This window comes from Alexandromys fortis, unplaced genomic scaffold (assembly GCF_014885135.2).
Source record: "Alexandromys fortis isolate MF-2015 unplaced genomic scaffold, M_Fortis_MF-2015_v1.1 scaffold_255, whole genome shotgun sequence".
Classification (NCBI taxonomy): Eukaryota; Metazoa; Chordata; class Mammalia; order Rodentia; family Cricetidae; genus Alexandromys; species Alexandromys fortis.
Genome location: NW_026068158.1, coordinates 1,769,267 through 1,790,047, shown reverse-complemented (window position 1 = coordinate 1,790,047; position 20,781 = coordinate 1,769,267). Strand labels below are relative to the sequence as shown.

General features: G+C 39.2%; 1 protein-coding gene across 3 annotated transcripts; it reads left to right on the top strand.

Moving 5' to 3' along the window:
• Positions 1 to 272: 272 nt before the first annotated feature.
• On the top strand, positions 273 to 7,557 carry Msantd4 (Myb/SANT DNA binding domain containing 4 with coiled-coils). Of its 3 annotated transcripts, none has more exons than XM_050127545.1 (3): positions 273 to 423; positions 4,235 to 4,805; positions 5,425 to 7,557. In XM_050127545.1, the coding sequence occupies exons 2-3, from the start codon at positions 4,401 to 4,403 to the stop codon at positions 5,998 to 6,000; spliced, it is 981 nt and encodes a 326-aa protein (XP_049983502.1). In that variant the 5' UTR covers positions 273 to 423; positions 4,235 to 4,400; the 3' UTR covers positions 6,001 to 7,557. The 3 variants fall into 3 exon arrangements, with proteins under 3 accessions (XP_049983502.1, XP_049983501.1, XP_049983503.1); XM_050127544.1 differs by having other exon boundaries at positions 309 to 423; positions 4,296 to 4,805; XM_050127546.1 differs by lacking the exon at positions 273 to 423 and adding an exon at positions 629 to 1,896.
• Positions 7,558 to 20,781: the final 13,224 nt, after the last annotated feature.

Here is a 20,781-nt window from a genome sequence, read left to right as displayed (position 1 = left end):
TTTGCCGAGGGTCAGGGGCCGGAGTACAGTTTGGAGACGGAGCCGCCAGTGCCCCAATCAGGCGAGTGGCGTGGCGAGTTTATCGCTAGGGACCAATCCTTTGCTGAAGCACGCTTGATTGACAATGCCATGTGACAAAGAGTGAGCGCCGAGCGGGAGGCGAATCGCTGCGGGGCGGTGTCCAGAGCACTAACCCGGAACCGGTTTGGGACTCGATTCCCATTGTGAGATCTGGCCTGGGGCGGGCTCTCAGGCAGACAGGCAATTCCCCACCTCCGGACCAATGGGTTAGCCGTAACCCATGAGGAGCAGCCCTATCGGCCAATAGAGGCAGGCAGAAGTTGTTGGGCGGCGACTCCACGAAGCCTCTCTTTTTCAGCACCCTCAGGGGGCGATCCTGTGATGGTGCCGCCGGGGTCGCAGGTGAGTGTTGGGGTGCAGGGGAAACAAAGAGTTGGAGAAACCAGGGGAGCCTCTGCAAAGGTGGGTCCCTGTGGGGCGACCCCATTGCGGGCTTTGGCCTCGGTTTTGCGAAGCACGGGATCATGAGGCTGGGAAGAAAAGTCCCAAGCGCGGCTGTCACCTGACCGGGAAGGAGGGGTAAGCAGCCCTTGGCCTCTGCAGAAGTGCTGGGCACCTAGATGAGGCTTTCACTCACATTCAGGGAGCAAGAGTATCCCTCCAAGTTGCATGGACTCCAACTGGGCCCAGCAGTGTCCTGAGTCACAGCGCCTTCCCCCACCCTGCTCTCTGCTCCGAGATGAGATCCCCAGCATTCTTCCCGGGGTCATCGGCTGCACCTTCCCACTGTAGTACTGCCTTGATGGAGACCCTTGTAACCTTCAGTTGTGTTTACCGCCTCAAGTTTTAGAGGAAGAAAAGTAGTTTTCCTGTAAGAATATTGGGGATATTTCCTGTACGAGTATTGTAAGAATATTGTCTTCACTCTTGAAATGAGATGATAGTGGTGGAGGGAAGTTCGTAGATCAGGAATGGTTTCTTTCTTACCTGCTTAGTGAATTTAATCTTTTTCTTTCTTATATTTTTCTTTTTTCACCAATATTTTACTGTCTGATTTCTCTCAGATCTCTTAGTTCTGTGTGAGGCACATCCTAGAAAGATCTTCCCTGTTAGTCCTTAGGAGGGAAATGTCCCGCTAGAACATTGTAGGAGTCACTGGTAGTTACGTGGGTGCACAGTGCAGCATTTCCGTTTCCCAACAGTAAAGAATGGTTGGGGATGAAAGCCCAGAAAAACAACTGTTGTCTGTGATTGGACATTAGGGTTCTGAGATTTAGAGGTTGTGACTGCCAAATTCCTTGATGTAAGAACAGGATGAAAACAAAGGAGAAGAGTGCTTGAAATCAGAAATGGCTTACTTAAGCATCTTATTACCTGTTACATTTCCGACACCAGGAGTGCTGCTTTAGGCATGGTAGGAGCTCAGTAAATACGTTTGAGGAACTTACTTGGGAGTGAGTAAAGAAAAGTCAGACCTCTCATACACAGTACCTTTTGCAAAGAATGGAATGGGCAGATAGACAGACTCAGTCACAGTAAAATAACAGCTAACAAATTTTACCTCCAACTGTACTGATGCTCAAACTTTCTTGCATTTAGTCATGTCAGAGCCTCAGGTAAAAGTTTTCCCTGGAGTCTCGCTTAATCAACAGTGGCTAGCTATGAATGGAAAGTCCATGAATATAGAGCTGCTCAGTCCACAAGGCTGGGTGTCACAGCTGGTCTTCAGTATGCACCAGAATCCTGAAGTAGGCTCTAATGCCAGTGAAGGAATGGACCTGCTAGGGAGGTGAGAGCAAGGAGGCGAAGAGCAAACGCTTCCTACTTCTATGTCCTTATGCAGGCTTCCAGCAGAAGGTGCCGTCCAGATTAAAGGTAGGTTTCACAGCTCAAAGCATATGGATTAGAGGCATGTCTTCTCAAAATTCAGATGGGATCTTCCCCTGTCAAATTAAGCAGAAATACATTACAGGTGTACCCTCCATTTTTGGGTTTTAGTTAATTCCAGATGTAATCAAGTTGGCAGCTAAGAGCAGCCAACACAAGGTTCTAATATCTAGTCCATTGAGGTTAAAAATGCAGGGAAATTTATTTTGTCAATGAAATAGTTCATTAGCTCAGCATAGCTCAGTTGGAAGGAAACAAAGGGATGCCAACTACGAATAGTATATAAACTATAGATGTGAGAACCATTTTTGGGTGAAGGCTATGCAGTTGGAAGCAACACTGAGGAGTTTTAAAACATAGATTTGCAAGGTGGTGGTGGTGGACGTCTTTAATCCCAGGACTTGGGAGGCAAATCTCAGTGAGTTTAAGACCAACCTGGTCTACAAAGTGAGTTCTAGGACAGCCAGGATTATTACACAGAGGAACCCTGTCTCAAAAAACAATCAAACAAAAAACAAAACAGCATTGATGACAAAAAACAAAACAAAACAAAACAAAAAAAACCTCACATAGATTATGTAGGTTAAAAGGGCTGCTATTTATGCCATTTAGTAATACTGTTAGAACAGTCCAGTTAGCTGGATGTGGTACACGATTTTAATCCCAGCATTCCAGAGGCAGAGACAGGCCAGATCTCTGTGAGTTTAAGGCCAGCCTGGTATACAAAAGTGAGTTTCAGGACATCTAGGGCTGTTAACTCTGCCTCTCGAAACAAAAATCAAATCTAGTTAGTAAATAGTAAATTGATCTTGAATTTTTAAGAGCAGTAAAATCTAAGGGTGGATACTGTATAAGAGTGTGTTGTTAATGGTAGTCATTATTATATTAAGGACTTCAATCTTGTATATATTTTGAGAAAAATCTCACTATGTATCCAGGTCTGGACTTTAGACTCTCTTGCCTACATGAGTCTGAAATCAGTCTTGCAGTTCCATTCCTGTATCAGATTTAGTTTTCTGGTCCAGAGAGTCTAACTCCAGAATCTGTGCTCATAACGATAGTTTACATTGTCTTTCAATAATTTATAAATACTTTTTCTTAAATTTCATTCACAAAAGGCTTACATTTGACTGTTGTAACAATAAGGGCCTGCTTATTGGGGTTTCTGTCCTGCCTGGTTCCCACAGTCATTATGGCCCAAAGAAAAATCACACAGAGTTCTACATAAGTTATGAAATGATTGGCCTATCAGCTCAGGCTTCGTATTAGCTCTTATATCTTATAGTAACCCATTATTAATATCTATGTTAGCCACATGGCTAAGTACCTTTTTCAGCAGGGCAGGTCACATCTTGCTTCTTCCATGGTCTGGGCAGGATTGTGGGAAGGAGCTTCCTTCGTCCCAGAATACTCCTGTTCTCATTGTCCCACCTCTACTTCCTGTCTGGTTGTCCCGCCTATATTTCCTGCCTGGCTACTGGCCAATCAGCATTTATTTAAAACATAATTGACAGAATGTAAACAATTCTCCCACACCAGACTAAGGATACTACTAGCATGCTGGTGTTAATTATACATTTGGAATTACTGGGCTTCAATATATCATTAAATATATTTAGAAATTTACAAAGTATATTTTAAAACTACTATGCTTGTAGTCATCTTTTGGTTTTGCAGACTTGTTTTTTTGTGTGTATTTGTGAAACTGATAGAGATTTTTGCAAGTTCATTTCTATTCTTCAGAACATTTAGTTCTCTCTGGCCTCCATTTGTTCAGAAAGTGACTCTTTGGAAGATTCCACACAACAGGCATATTAAATGGAAAGCTAAAAGATGTGATGGGCATACTTTTGATGACATAAGTAAGCATGCACAGTTGGTTCTTTAGAGATCCTTGAAGCTAGAAAAATACAAAATAAAAGTTTATGGATGGTAACAAAATGCTTTGTTATTAAATTTTAATAATGAGGTTTAGCATATACTTATTACTATAAAAGAGAAAGCTCAAACAGCAGTAGACTTCAGGTTCCTGATTCAATTTAGCCTTGTATATTTGCTGTATTTTTGCTTCAGTGGGGGATACTCTTTGCGTCGTGAATTCCTGAAGAAATATTTTCATACAGTGAGCCCAGATTGTGATAGTTAAGAGGTGTGTTGAGGTAAACTGAGGCAGAATCAAATTTCAGAGTGTATTTGAGCCACGGTAGTAAGCCAGTACTTTCAAGCTGCCTTTAGATAGTTGTTTTAATCATACAGCTCACTGGTTGCAGTATGTTGTGGAAATTGTAGGTTGATTTTTTTTCTCTCTTTTACATTTCTCCTTCAGATATCAAACTGCTTTCATGACTAGATGAATGGAAACTCAGTGATTTTTTTTTTTTTTTTAGCTAAGAGCCGACAAGGGGTTGTTCTTGGGCTTCGTTCTTTGGAGCATACTCTGCATTCTTTGCACAAGTATTCCTGCTATTAAAACCTGCCCTGAAGTTTTAAAAATGAAGCAGTTGAAAAGGAAAAGGAAAAGCAATTTTAGTGTTCAGGAAATTCAGGCCCTTTTGAAAGAAATTACCAAAAGGAAGGAAGTCATTTTTTCCAAGCAACTCAACACTGTAGGTGAAGGCGAACAGAGGACAGGGACCGAGGTGAAGAGACAGTACCTTGACTGGCGTGCACTCATGAAAAGGAAGAGAATGAAGGCCAACATGAAGCTGGTTGGTTCTGGGTTTCCTCTACCCACGTCTGATTTAGACGACTCTCTCACTGAAGAGATAGATGAAAAAATTGCATTCCGAAATGATGCAAATTTTGACTGGCAGAATGTGGCGGATTTCCGAGATGCAGGTAGATCCCTAACAGAAGTCAAAGTGGAAGAGGAAGAAAGGGACCCACAAAGCCCAGAGGTAAGTATATTCACAGTATTAACCCGTGAGGCATGTTTTTTGGTCAGCTGCCCACACATGCTGAGGAAGCTATAGATACCAGTCATTCTGTTTTCTCCCGGTGTCCTTAATGCCTGTCTTTTCACCTAAATGTGATGGTGACATTTGAGGTATCAGTGATAACATGCATATTAGTGACATCAGGTGATTCATTTAATCTCAATAGTTCAACAGCATAGAAAGTTGTCAATTAGTAAGGCAGGGCTGGGGAGATGGTTCAGTGGGTAAATGGTCCAAGCCCTGGGATCCCTGTTAATTCTAAGTGCTGTGGCATGTATCTGTAATCCCAGCACTCAAATGACAGTGTCAGAAGAATAGACCTGAAGCCTCCAGTCTGCTAGCCTGGAGTTTGCCTCAGAGTAAAACACTAAAAGACCCTGCTTCAGCATGGTGGAAATAACGAAACAAACACTGTCCCTTGACCTCCATAAATGTACTATGGCCTTCATTCACCTGCATTGAGACATACACATAAATAAATAATAAATGAAATAATAATTATTAAAAGCTAATAATGGAGCAAATTGACAATGATAGAAGTAAAAGCAAATACCAAATTGTCCTTTTTCTTTTCTCTCAGTTTGAGATTGAGGAAGAGGAAGAAATGTTGTCATCTGTCATACCAGATTCCAGGAGGGAAAGTGAGCTCCCTGACTTCCCTCACATTGACGAGTTTTTCACCCTCAATTCCACACCGTCCAGACCTGCATATGATGAGCCTCATCTGCTCATGAATATAGAGAAACAGAAACTGGAGCTGGAAAAACGCCGACTGGATATTGAGGCAGAAAGTTTGCATGTGGAAAAGGAGCGGCTCCAAATAGAGAAGGAGCGCCTGCGCCACCTGGACCTGGAGCACGAGCGTCTGCAGCTGGAGAAGGAGCGGCTGCAGATCGAGAGAGAGAAGTGGAGGCTGCAGTTGGTTAGCACTGAGAAACCCGCCCTAGAGAACGATCTTGGCCAGGGGGAGAAGTCCATACTACAGCCACAGGACATAGAAGCGGAGAAGTTGAAACTCAAGCGAGAGCGCCTGCAGCTGGAGAAAGATCGGCTGCAGTTTTTGAAGTTTGAGTCTGAGAAGCTGCAGATCGAAAAGGAGCGCTTGCAGGTGGAGAAGGAGAGACTGCGAATTCAGAAAGAAGGGCATTTGCCTTGACTGTTCTCCGTCCTCTGCTTAGCAAAGGTTTATGAACTGTAGCTTTCCTAATCAGTCCATGTAAATGTGGTTGGTGAATTAGCTACCCCATCGCCACCCCTGTCTGATGTTAGTGTTTTTAGTAGGAAAAAAAGATAGTGACACATAGGTAGCCATGTGGTTCAATAGTATATTGTATAAACTCTGTGCCCACCATAAACAAATAGCAGAGGATCTGCTAGACTCTTTCACATTAGTAATATTGCATAGAGTCCTGTCTTATTTGTGCGCCCCAAGTTTGCAATAATGTCTACAGTGAAGGTCCCACCCAATGATTCTCAAGTGGAGTTTGGGCTCCCAGAAGACATTTGGAGATGTGGGGAGATGTTTTTTGGTGGTCAAAGTAGATGGGTGTAGGCTTCTACTGACATCAGTAGAGGCTACAGGCTCTGCTAAATACCATGTAATGCCTGGCTTTCCTCTTCACAGGAAAGAATTACCCAACCCAAAGTATCACTAGTACCAAGTTTGAGAAACCTATCCCTGGCCTAACTGTGCTATCTTCTAAAGTTTTGGAATATTAAAGTTTCAGATATTTATGTGCATAGATATTTAAATGGCCAAAAGCATATAACTGTAAGACATTACTGTGTAGTTTATTGAATATAGGGAGTGGTGGAGATTGTAGGTACTTTATATCCATGGTGTTGTCTATCAGTAGAATGAGACTTAGAAGCAATCCTGGGACTATCTGAGATTGTTTAAAATGAATAACTTTGAAAGTCAGTCCCCCCTCAAGAATGAATACGCAATTTGGAAAGCTTTAGTTCCCCCTTTAAATCTGTTGTAGTTTGAATAGAGAACTTGCCATTTCAATCATACACTGAAATGTTATATAAGAGAGTGGCAGAAGCTAGTAAAAATCATACCAGTGCCAAATGGTGACAGTAGTCCATGATGGTGACCCAATAAATTGTTGATTGATTTTTTTTTTAAAGTGAAGAACAGTCATTTGAGACTGAGAGATGGGGGAAATGCCCTCTGCATCAGTAAAATGGTGTTGAAATGATAGAAGTAGCTGTGTGTTATGGTTAGGGGAATCATTTGCTTAACTTAATATCTACAAGAATATGAAATGGTAACTTCTTACTTTAGAATCCGAAGTTCAGAGAAATCCTGCAGTAAGTAAGGGGCTGATCTTTATACAGCAGTATATTTTTGTCTTTGCCCCTTCAGAATGATTAAACTTTTGAATTCTGAAAGCAAAGGGCTTGCTGATTTGCCTTCAGTGTCCTGACGGTAGTTTATGACAGTAAAGTGCTTTGCACAATGAGCTGGAAATGGCTGCACAAGTTCACTTTGTGTTTCCTGTTTTCTAGGATGATAGCTTTAATTACAACACTTCTGTTGACACACTACTTTGATTCTGTATTTGTTCCTCATTAATTTATGAATGGCTAGAAATCATGTTTGAATATGGGTATGTAGAGGGAAAACATACCTGTAATTCCTTATTCTGATTTTGAAATAGTGTTATTTTTTTATAATTCTATTAAAAGCTTCTACCTTAGAAAGAAATTTGTCTTTCTGAAACTGTATTATTTAAGGATACAGCATGGGTAGAAACCATGTTGGAAGTGGGTTAGGGAACCTAAACTTTGCTAGACTTTGAGCTACATACCAAACATATTACGTATACTGATCCTCCCCCCTTTTTTTAATTAAAAAATTTTTCATACTGTGTCTTAGTTTGGATTCTGATTGCTGTGAAGAGACACCATGAACACAGCAACTCTTATAAAGAAAAACATTTAATTGGTTCTGGCTTACAGTTTCAGAGGTTTAGTCCATTATTGTCATGGTGAGAAGCATGGCAGTAAGCAGGCAGACACAGTGCTGGAGAAGGAGCTGATCCACATCTTGACCCACAGGCAGCAGGGGTCTGTGTCCCACACTGGGCATAGTTTAAGCACAGGAGATCTCAAAGCTTGTCCTCACAGTGACACACCTCACTTCCTTGGGGCCAAGTACTTAAACACAAGAGTATGTGGGACCATTCCCATTCAAACCACCACATTCATTCCCTGACCCCCATAGGATTTTAGCCATAACAAAATGCAAAGAATTCATTCAGTCAAACTTTAAAAGGCTATATACTCTATAGTTCCAATGTTTAAAAGTACAGCATTTGATCTCTTTTGAGACTCATGCAATCTTTTAACTATAATCCATTGTAAAATCAAAATAAAAAGAACATCACATATTTCCAATATATAATGGCACAAAATATACATTTCCATTCCAAAATGTAGGAAGAGAACATAGTAAGGAAGTACTGGACAAAAGCAAGGCCCAAACCAGCTGGACAAACTTCAAACTTTGAATCTTCATGTCTGATGTCAAAACACTTCAGATCTCCAACTCCTTTTAGTTTTGTTGACTGCAACCATACATTTTTCACTTGGGCTGTTTACATTCCCTGTTAGCAGCTTTCCTTGCCAGGTATCCCACAGCTTTGGCATCTCCAACATCTTGGGGTCTTCAAGGCAATCCATGCATCTTCATAAAATACCCTCCCTGGGCCTCCAATCAGGGACATCTCTGCCACATGTCTGATTTTAGCAGCTTTCCTTACTTTAAGAGGGAGTGATGGAGGAAGGTCATTGGTTAATAAACAAACTGCCTTCGCCCATTTGATAGGTTAGAACATAGGTGGGTGGAGTAAACAGAACAGAATGCTGGGAGGAAGAGGAAGTGAGCTCAGATGCCATTTTCCTCTCCTCTCTGGGGCAGATGCCATGAAGCTCCAACCCAAGATGGACGTAGGCTAGAATCTCCCTGGTAAGTCACCACCTCGTGGTGCTACATACATTAATAGAAATGGGCCAAGTGGTGTTTATATGAATACAGTTTATGTGTTGTTATTTTGGGGCATAAGCTAGCCAGGCGGCCAGAAGCTGGGTGGCAGGAATGAAGCCCGCAGCTCCATCTACAAGGGAGAGTCTATAATCTCTTACTTGTATCCTTGACTGTAAAGCCAGAACCACATGGCCCAAACTGCCAAGTTCTGGTTGCTAGGGCTGGAACATGGCCCCCTCGACAACTTTCTGTATTCCATGATACCTTCACTGCCTAAACTTGGCTCTCCTGGAGCTTGCTTTATAGTCTAGTCTGACTTTGAACTCGGGGATCTCCGGCCTCTGTCTCCTGAATGCTGGGATTAAAGGGCTATAAACCATACCTGGATCCAAACTGCTGCTTAATTCCTTTTTACAATTGGAAGCTTAACTGGGTTTATTCCATTTAACATCCCAATTTTCTTTAATATGTTTATCTTCTTAAACACAGGATTAGCTCCATTCCACTTCCTGTACCCTTTCTCCTGAAATTGTTTATTTTGTAATTTTTCTTGCTCAGCTTGCTCCTTTTTATTATAGATCTTTATAAACATGACCACTAAAAACCACATGATAGTTGACACTAGGCTCTTTTGAAATTTTCTCTGCAAATGCAATTAAGCCAAAACTGCAGGTTAGTCTCAGGCAGACTTTTTTTGGACAAGGGCAAAAATCAGACACGTTCTTCACCAAAGCAGCCACATGGCCATAACAGGAATAATCTAGACCATATACTTTTTTTTCTTCTGAAACCTCTTGAGCCAGGCTCCCACAGTTCAAATGACACTACTGTCTTCCATGTTCTTAATAGGATGGTGCATTAATCCCCACATTCAACTGCTCTTCTAATCCAAATTCTTAAAGTTCATATTTTTCTGTGAAAAAAATCAGTCAGGCCAGTCACAGTAATATGCCACTTCTGGTATCAACTTGTGTCTCAGTTTGGGGTTCTCTTGCTGTGAAGAGACACCATGACCATGGCAACTCTCGTAAAAGAAAAAAAAAACAAAAAAACACTAGTCTGGTCATGATTTCCTCTCCCTTATCTCCTCTCAGATATTCCCAACCACTCCAATTCTGCACCTTTCTTTCTCCCTAGAAAATAAACAGGTCAATAAAAAGAAAAACATTAATAATTTAAGAGGAGCAAACGGAGACATTAAAGAAAGCTCACCAAAAACATACACATAGAGGTAGATGTGCATGCATACTCATATACAAAACCTTAAAAGCCAGGTAGTGGTGGCGCATGCCTTTAATCCCAGCACTTGGGAGGCAGAAGAGACAGGCGGATTTCTGTGAGTTCGAGACCAGCCTGGTCTACAAGAGCTAGTTCCAGGACAGGCTCCAAAACCACAGAGAAACCCTGTCTCGAAAAACAAAAAAAAAAAAAAAAAAAGAAAACCTTAAGAACACAAAAATCAGAAACCATAAAAGAAAAGAAAAACCCAAATAAAGCATTATGAGACAAAATATCTCCAAATCTCCATTAGTATCAAAGAGTTCATTTTTTGTTAGCTGTCAACTGATGTACATGGGGCCTGCACTTAAGTGTCATTTGTATACCCAATGAGACTCCCTTGGAGAAAACCATTTTTATCCTTTGCTATCAGTTATCAATTAGAGGTAGCTTCTTGGTTAGGAATGGGATCATGTGTCCATTTCTCCTCTCAGCACTGGGAACCATCCTGGTTTGGAAGTCCTGTGCATTCTACAGGTGCTGTGCCTAGTGCCTCAGTCTCTAAATTCATGTTTAATGAAGACATCCCATTTAGGACTGAGTGTCCCAAGGTCTCTCAGTCTCTGTACATTGTCCAGCTATGGGTCTCTGTATTTGTTCTGCTGCAGGAAGCATCTCCAAGGATGGACAGAGTAAGACACTGATGTATGAATAGAAAAGAATGCCATGAGGAGTCATTTTATTGGTACATTCCTTTAGCACAGCAGTTCTCAACCTACCTAATTCTGTGGCCCTTTCATACAGTTCCTCATGTTGGGATGACTCCCAACCAGAAAATTATTTTCATTGCCACTTCATAACTATAACTGTATTAGTGTTAAGAATCACAATGTAAATATTTTTGGAGATGAGATTGCTTTTGCAGAACAGTATTTGGTTTTCCACTAGGTCCACGGCCTGTCTATTGCTTGGCTACCTGAGCAGTGTCAGACTATGGGTTCTATCCCATGGACTAGGCCTTTAATTACGAAAATAGTGGTTGGTTAATCCCACAACTTTTGTGTCACTATTTCATCAGCATATCATTCAGACAGGTCACCACTGTAGATCATGGTTTTGGGAGCTGGGAGCTGGGTTGGTGTTTATCTTTTTCCTTTAGTAGTGTGCAGAGTACCTCCTAGTACCATTAACACCAGTAGGGGTGAAGGCTCTGGTTAAGAACCAGCTGTACTTCTCCATGTTCAGTGAGCTATGTAGGTGTCATCAGGAATAGGGCCTTACTATTAGGCTATGGAGAGCTATCAATAACCTTGACAATAACCTGAGTTGCTTGGGGATTCACATGGTGCCCCTTTGTCCAACAACTCAGTTAGCTGTAACTAATTCCTGGCACTGGAGGTTTAATTTGGTGGCAAGAGAGGTCCAATTGGGGCTTTGTTTCTCCTGTTCCTTAGCAATCCCTTTTAGATTTCTTTTTATATATGTATATATTTTAAGAAGTTTCTATGGTAGTAGGTATATGTATGACCCTTCAAATGGCCCTTAGTGTTAGCTGATCTTCCTATCTTCTCTCCCTAACCTTTTTCTTCCCTCTCCCTTTTCTTTTAATCCTCCCATTCCAGCTATCCCCTATCTCTTCTATCCACTTCCTCAGGAAATCCTTTCCTCCCCCTAGTCCCTTGTTTAATACATAACTTCTGTGTTTATATGGATTGTACCATGCCTGTAGAAGACTTAAGCTAGCATCCATGTATTGGCAAATGCATAGCATGTCTTTTTGGGTTTGTGTTATCTCACTCAGAATGATTTTTTTCTAGTTCCATCCATTGGCCTTTGAATTTCACAAGTTTAATTTTTTAACAGCTGAGTAATATTACATTGTGTAAATGAATCAAAATTTCATTATTCAGGCATTTGTTGATGACATAGGCTGTTTCCAATGTATGATTATTATGAATAGAGAGTCAATGAACATGGTTGAGCAAGTGCCTCTGTGGTAGTTTGAAGCATCCTTTTGGGTATATGCCCAAAACTGGTATAGCTGGACTTGAGGTAGTCCCATCTTCCTGAAGAACTATCTCACTGATTTCCATGGTGACTGTATGAATTTTCACTCTTGCCTGCAGTGGAGGGGTGTTTCTTTTACTCTGCATCCTCGCCAACATGAGCAGTCACTTGTTTTGCTGATTTTAGTCATTCTGACAGATGTAAGAAGAAATTTCATGTAGCTTGACTTTCATCCCTGCTGGCTAAAGATGGTGAGCATTTCTCTAGGTGCTACTTAGCCATTTAGTTTCCTCTGTTGAAAATTCTATTTTGCTCTGTATTCCAATTTTAATTGGGTTATTTGTTTTCTCACTATCTAATTTTTTAAAGATTTATTTATTTATTACATACACAGTATTCTGCCTGCACACCAAGAAGGCACCAGATCTCATTATAGATGGTTGTGAGCCATCATGTGGTTGCTGGGAATTGAATTCAGGATCTCTGGAAGAACAGTCAAAGCTCTTAACTTTCAGTAATCTTTCCAGCCCACTATCTAGTTTTTAGAGTTCTTTATATATATTCTGTAATATGTAGAGTTTGAAAAAAAGGCTTACTACTTTGTCCAAATGACTATATCCCATGCCATGCAGAAGATTCTCAGTTTTATAAGGTTCCATTTATTAATTGTTGATCTTAGTGTCTATTATATTCTGTTCAGAAAGTCTTTTTTTTTTTTTGTGCCTGTGAGAACAAGCCTATTCCCAACTTTCTCTTCTATAAGATTCAGTGTATCTTTTTGAGGTCGTTGATCCCTTTGGAGTTGAAGTTTGTGCATGGTGATAAATAGATCCACATCTATTTGAATTCTTCTACATGAAGACATCCAGTTTGACGAGTACCATTTGTTGAAGATGCTATCTTTCATCCATTTTGTATTTCTGGTTTCTTTACTAAAAATGAGGTGTTCATAGGTGTGTGGATTTATGTCTGGGTCTTCAAGTCCACTTGTCAACTTGCCTATTTTTGTGCCAATACCATGCTATTTTTTTATTACTATAATTTTATAGTACAACCTGATTATCCTGAGTTTCCAGCATTTCTTTTATTATTAAGGCATTTTTTTTATCTGTCCTGGGTTTTTTGTGTTTCCATGAACATGAAAATTGTCATTTCAAGATCTGTGAAGACTTTGCATCCCTAATTGCTCCACGACTTTAATCATTAAGGGGTGTTGACTTTGTCAACAGCCTTTTCTACATCTAATGAGATGACCTTTCTGTTTGTATATAGTGAATTGTATTTATCTGTTCACATATGTTGGACCATCCCTGCATCTCTGGGATGTAACCTACAGGTGATCCTTTTGATGTGTTCTTGGATTCTGTTGGCAGGTATTTTATTGAGTATTTTTGCATCTATGTTCATAAGGAAAATTGGCCTTTAATTTGCTTTCTTTGTTGAGTCTTAATGTAGTTTGGGTATCAAGGTTAACTATGCTTTGTAAAATGATTTGAGCAATGTTGCTTCTGTTTTTATTTTGTGAAATAAGATGAGTAGTATTGGTGTTAATTCTTACTTAAAAGTCTGGTACATTTTTGTGCTAAAACCTTCTGGTCCTGAGTTTTGGGGGAGGTGGAACTTTAGTTGACTATTTCTAAATTACTAGGAGTTATAGGTCTGCTTATGTGATCTTGATTTAACTTTGGTAAATGGAATATATCAAATATTAATCATTTCTTGTAAATTTTCCTGTTTGACAGAGTACAGTTTTTGAAAGTATGTCATTATAATTCTCTGGATTTTCTTAGTATCTATTGTTATAACCCCCCTTTAGTTTCTAAATATGTTGACTTGGATATTCTTTCTTTGCCTCATAGTTAATTTGCATACGGGTTTGTCAATCTTACCAATTTTCTCAAAAAAACCAACTCTTTGTTTCACTGATTTTTTTGTATTGCTTTTAGTTTCCATTTTATTGATTCCAGACGAGATTTTGGTTGTTCCTTAACACTTACTTCCTTTGGATTTGATTTTTTCTTTCTGTTTTAGAGTTTTCAGGTGTACTGTTTGCTAGGATGCAATCTCTCTAATTTTTTTTATGTAGTCATTTCATATTATGAACTTGCCTCTTAGAATGACCTTTATTGTGTCCCATAAGTTTGGTTATGCTGTATTTTTATTTTCATTCAATTCTAGAATGTCTTTGATTGTTTTCTTAATTTTTATCTTGACTTGTTTTTCAGTATCCATGAGTTTGGAAGCCTTCTTCTGTTTCTGTTATTGTTGATATTTAATCTGTGGTGGTCAAATAGGATGAAGTGTGTTATTCAATTTTCTTTTATCTACTGAGATATACTTTGAGTCCAAGGATATGGTCAGTATTGGAGAAAGTTCCATTAGGTGTTGAGAAGATACATACATACACATGTGTTGTAAGGAGCTGTGGGCCGCTTCCCTGCCGCCCCAGCTCCTGGCCACCAGCTAGCTCTAGCTTATGCCCTGAAATAATTACACAGAAACTGTATTCTTTTAAACACTGCCTGGCCCATTAGTTCCAGCCTCTTATTGACTAGCTCTTACATATTGAACTAACCCATTTCTAATAATCTGTGTAGCCCACGAGGTGGCTTACCAGGGAAGAACTTAACCTGCGTCTGTCTGGAGTGGGAGAATCATGGTGACTCCCTGACTCAGCTTCCTTCTCCCAGCATTCTGTTCTGTCTGCTCTGCCTACCTAATTTTCTGTCCTATGAGGACCAAGGCAGTTTCTTTATTAGTTAACCAATGAAAGCAACAGATAAGATACAAGACCCACCTCCATCACACGTTTGAGTGAAGTGTTCTGTAAATACCTATTAGACACATTGGATTTAGATCATCAGTTAGCTCCTACATTTCTTTCTCATTTTCTAGTCAATCTGTCTATTTGCAAGTGTGGGGTATTGAAGTCTCCCACTATCAGGGTATGAGGGTCAATATGTGATATAAACTGTGGTAGTGTTTTCCTTCTTGAACCCATTGTAGGTCTAGATTTGTAGATATAGATTCCTTAAATTGGGTTTTATCATGGAATGTATTATTTTCTCTATGTGTTGTGACTGAGAGTTTTGCTGGGTAATAGTAGTCTGGGCTGGCATCTGTAGTCTATTAGCGTCCTGTCATATAGTTGGGTGCCCTTGTGTTTGGTGAATAGATGTTAAGAATTGCAGTGTCTAACTGGTGGATTTTTCTCTTTGATAAGTATGTAGTGTTTTTCTCTAGCTCTTCTGAAAATTAGTTTTTATTTGAATTTTTTGGTAAGATATTAAAATGGCTACAGTAGCTTGCTTGGAACATCATTTTTTTTCTGTCCTTTTACCCAGAGGTGATGTCCATTCTTGATGGTGAGGTGTGTTTCCTTTTTTTTAATCTAATCTGTTAGTTTGTGTGCTTTTATTGAGAAATTTACTGCAATTATGTTGAGAGTTATTAATGAGCAGTGTTTGTTGATTCCTTTTATTTGTTCTGATAGTATTGATTTTTCTCTCCTCTTTTGATTTGCTGTTCTGGAGTTATTTATTCCTTGTGTTTTGTTATTTGTGATTAAATTCTTCCTTTTGAAGTTTTCCATCTTGTGCCTTCTGTAGGTCTGGATTTATAAATAGATACTACTTAAATATTTTTTATTGTAGAATGTTTTTCTTTCTCTGTGTATTGTGATAAAATGTTTTATTGGGTACAGTAGTCTGAAAACAGTGGTCTCTTAGAATTTGTAGAATATATGTCCTGGCCCTTCTGGCTTTGAGTCTCCATTGAAAAGTTATATATTATTCTAATAGTTCCACCCTTATATGTTACTTGGTTTCTCTCCCTTATATATTTAGTATTCTTTCTTTGTTCTGGACAGTTAGTATTTTGTTTGTTTATTATGTATCATCTTAGTCAGTATTCTATTATTTTGAAGAGACACTATGACCACAGCAACTCTTATAGAAGAAAGCATTTGATTGGGGCTTACATACAGTTTCATAGTATTACTTTATTATTATGGTGGGGAACATGGCAGCATACAGACAGACATGGTGCTGGAGAAGTAGCCTAGAATTCTCCATCTGAATCCACAGGCAGCAGGAGAAGAGAACCACTGGGCCTGTCTTAAGATTTTGAAACCCTAGTGTCTACCTCTAGTGATACATTTTCTCCAACACTGCCACACTTCCCAATCCTTTCAAATAGTAACATTCCCTGGTGGACAAGCATTCAAATCTATGAGCCTATGGGGGCCATTTCCATCCAAACCACCACAGGTATTATGGAGAATTTCTTTTTTATTTTTGCTTATTTGGTGTTCAGTATACATTTTGTACCCTGATAGGCACCTCCTTCTTTTTAGCAAAATGTCTTCTGTAATTTTAAGACTATTTTCTGTGACTTTAATCTTTTTGTTGTTGTTGTTGCTTGTTTATTTGTTCTTCCCTTGTTCCTCTATCCATAGATCTATTACTAGATTTTATTTTTTCATAGTGTCCCATGTGTACTTAATGTTTTGTGCCTAGATTCTTCTATAATTAAAATTTTCTTTGGGTAAACTATATATTTCTTCTACCTTGTCTTCAACATTTAAGATTCACTCTTCTGTGTCTTATACTTTCCTGATGAGGGATACTTCTGAGGTTTTTGTTTGACTTCCTAAATTTTTTATTTCCTGTTTTATCTCAGCTGAGATTTTCTTTAATGCTTCTATTTCATTGTTGAATTCTGCTTCCACATCTTGAATTGTTTTCATTACTTTATCCAATATTTGTGTGTGTGTGTATGTGTGTGTGTTCCAACAAACTTTATTGTTTATTCATATCCTATTTGAGGTCATTGAACATATTCATAATTGCAATTTTGAGCTCCCCATCTTCATCTGGGGATTCAGCTGCATTGTGTTTGTCAGGTCCTACTGCAGTGGTGCCACTGGGTTCTAATGTATATTAGTCTATAGTATATCTATAGAAGCATATTGTTTTTGATTATTAATGATTATGTTTTTGTACTGATGTGTTGACATCCAGGTTTAGGATAATTGAGGTAATTCTAAGTATTGAGCATTGGTTTTGCTTTTTTTGGGTTGGTGTTCCACTCCTTGATTTCTGTTGCCATCTCTGGATCTTGTGATAGCTGAGGGTTGTCCAGTAGGGAGTGTTTCTGCAGGTTGGTGGGTAACAAAGAGCAGTAGAGGTGGTTCAGAAGAAAAGGATGAAAGTGGCTTCATAAATGAGCTAAAGGAATCCCTACTTCACATTTCAAGGCAGAGTACTCATGGAGTTAGAGATGTGGTAGGAAGCTGGGATCCTGCAAATAGGTTGCAGTAAGGCAAAGAATGCTCTGGAGAAACAAGAATGAAAGGGCTAGGTGGACTCTGGGTCTGAACCAAAAGTTGACTAAGTAAATGGAGTTGAGGTGGGAAGAGGAATACCTTTAAGATGGTTGTTACCCTGCTGATCATGAGAGTGGAAGGACAGTGTGAATCACATACCTGAGTCCTGCCAGATAGGGCCACTGGGGATTTTGGAGAGAGAGTGTTTCAATGTATTTGGGGCTGACAGGTAGGCATAGGAATGGGCTAGAAAGAGGTTGAGAAGGTCCATAGGAAATAGGAACACTGGGTCCCTTTCAAGATTAGTTGAAGTCCCTTTGAAGGGAAAGTAGGGTAGGAAGGCAGGCCCCTGACAGAGGTTTGTTACAGGTCTGGGGATGAGATTGGAGGAATTGGAATCTATCCCTACTTTTGAAAGTGATGAAGCAATGATTTATAAATCAGAAATAGATGCTTAAGAAATTGTATACCAGTTGTATACCTGAGATTTTAGGAAGAATACTAAGGAGGATTAGTCAAAGTTTAGATGTAGTTGTAGGTATTTTAACTTTGTCATCAACTTATTGTGACTGTCATTTAACATTCTGGTCCATTTGCTTTCAACCCTTGTAGCATAGGTGTAGTAAAATCTGCCCTGCTGATGCTTTACAGATTTGTTTTGTCTAAAGAATAAGACGAACATAAACTACATAGATCACAATATTGTAAGGTCACAATTATAATATGATGCTTTTGCTTTCAATACCTGTGGGTTTTAATTTCATGGAGAAACTTGAAGATATTTTTGATGAACCACTTTTTAAGTAGCAGCAGAACCTAATGATGTCTTCCAGGGCATTATTTGGCAAACTTTGGGTTTCTTAATCCTGATAAGGATAGAAGACTTGAGCAATTTTAGTAGAAAATGATAATGCTAACATTCCTAGGGTTATCGTCAATATCTAGTAAGTTGTATTTTTTAAGTATCACAGGGCAACAAACCTTCAAATATTTGGTGCCTGAAAATAATAGCTATTGATACTTACTAGATATAGATATCTATGAATGAGCAATTTTGACCTTTTTCTATCTGTCTTCTGTTCTACTGGCAGTATCAGTGGCCTTGCTGACTTAAGTGATTTAGCATTTGTGCTTCATAAAAGTAGGCTGATCAAGATTTTGGATTCTTACCCTGGGAGTAAGGAAACTCTTCCCATCCTTTTTGTAAAGATGCTCATTTGAAAGAAAGGGTTATACATCCACAAATGAAGAAAGGAAGCAAGCTTTTTGACTTCTTCTAATAGCTTTTTCTTTTTTTAAAACAAGATTTCACTTGTATTAATGTGAGTGTGTGTAGGGTCTGTACATAACAGCCAGTGTCATCTTCCACCACTCACCACCTATTCCACTGACTCAGGGTCTCTTCCAAATCTGGGGCTCACATATTGAATCTTGGATCAAATGAAAGTAAGCAAAACTCAGTGGCCTTCCTCTGTACACTCCTTGAAGTAGATATGACAGGTATTGGCAGGATGCTCTACTTGTTATGTGGATCCAAAAGCTGAACTCCAGGTCTCTTTATTATGGATGAAGTGCTCTTAATTGCTGGACTGTCTCTCCAGACTCACCAGCCCTCTAACTTAGTGCTGTAGCTTCTGTTATTGCAAGATGTCCTGCTTCACTTCCTTGGTGTTTCTAATTTGCTCATTTTCTATTTATCCTTCTACTTTTCTTCTTGTTTAAGTTTTGTCACCTCTATGCTGCATGTCTAAGCAAATAATGCTGTTTCTAGGGTCTTTGGAATTAATAATTAGCTTTTCTACTCGATAACACTCCTTTTTTGAATCACAAATGTGTTTTAACTGTTGTTTTATAATTCTTCCAGAAAAGAATTTTTAATGCTTTTGTTTGTTTGTTTGTTGTTTTTATACAAGGTCTCACTATGTATGTTGACTAGCCAGGAAAGCACTGTGTAGACTAGGGTAGCTTTGAACTCACAGAGATCTGCCTGCCTGTTCCCTAAGCGCTGGGACTGATGGTATGCGTTGCCGTGCTCAGCTAAAGTTAATTTTCAGTACTTAAATTCTAGCTTATAAAGTTGTACCCCTTTTGTTCAAACCATGTCATAACTTCTTTTCTTTTACTTTTATTATTATTAGCATTATCATATAAAATTATATGTCTTTTCACACACTTATATACTTTGAGAATCTAAGTATATAGCTCTAAGGCTTCTGATACCAAAGTTCTGCTGCTTCTCAATATGTTCTGTATGAAAACTTCTTGATATAGTGATTTCCACAATGCATGCATGTGCATATTCACATGAACCTTGCATATATATATCACTCTCTCTCTCTATATATGTATATATATATATATATATAATCACATATATACACAAACAGGTTTCCAATTTTCCTTGAAAGCCTCCTTTTTAGTAGAAATGTTAAAGCAAACACCAGTCTTTGCAGTTTTTAAATTATTGCCCTATTGTCTGAGAACTGCACACAGACAGTAGGAATGGGTCCTGGAAGCTATGTGTGCTTAAGTGCTCAAAGACTGCTTGGTGTGTATTTAGGGCATGGAGGTTCTGGTCCAGTCTTCATGCCTAGAGATGCCTGTGTTGTCAGAATGATTCTCCTGACTATTAAAGGTGCCTGACCTGATCTCTTAACTTTATTTTTCAAATAAACAGGTGGGGTCCAAAATTTTACACATGCCTGTTCACTATGCACTCTAATGTTTTTCTATGAAACTAGCAGTGAGTTTTTCTAAAAATATTGATTACTAAAACAAGTTTAAGTTAATGAAGTGCTTAGAAATACTTTAAACTATGGGCAAATCTGTTAAGCAGTACTTTTTACTTCTTATCACAATAATGTAACAAAGAAAATAATAAAATTTTGATTTTCTTTTCACCAATTAGCAAATGGATGCTTCTATATTCTCCACTACATTTTCTACTAGAATGCAGTTATTCTGATATGAATCAAAATGTGGAAAAATCAGGACAGACAGCTGGAGTATACAGCAGTGACCAGGTAAACTGCTGTCTCAAACAAAGTGGCCAGTGGGGACCAATGCTCAAATATATCTTCTGACTTACTCATATACACACACCCACTAGAACTTTCTAGAAGATAAATTACTTTCCCAGGCAACAGGAACAGAAGCTCCCAAAGTTATGTCTTTGTCCAGTAGGACAACATTACGACGAGTGAGTATATGGTGGGAAAATGGAAGAAAGACAGAAACTACCATGTTCTGGGGAGTTGAGGGCAGTGAGGAACCTGCTCACATTGGTGGCCTTTGAAGAGTTGAGGGCTGTGAGGTACCATGCCATTGAAAGAGTCCTTCTGCCTCTTTTCTGCCACTAAGGATCATGATGATGTCCAGGCCTTTACTGCTGC

What these genes read in the sequence shown, in the direction of transcription:
- Msantd4 (XM_050127544.1), top strand. Translation starts at nt 403, where the DNA reads ATGGTGCCGCCGGGGTCGCAG. An exon ending in TGGTGCCGCCGGGGTCGCAG is followed by an intron (nt 424 to 4,295) that starts GTGAGTGTTGGG and finishes TTTTTTTTTTAG; the next exon opens with CTAAGAGCCGACAAGGGGTT. An exon ending in GGGACCCACAAAGCCCAGAG is followed by an intron (nt 4,806 to 5,424) that starts GTAAGTATATTC and finishes CTTTTCTCTCAG; the next exon opens with TTTGAGATTGAGGAAGAGGA.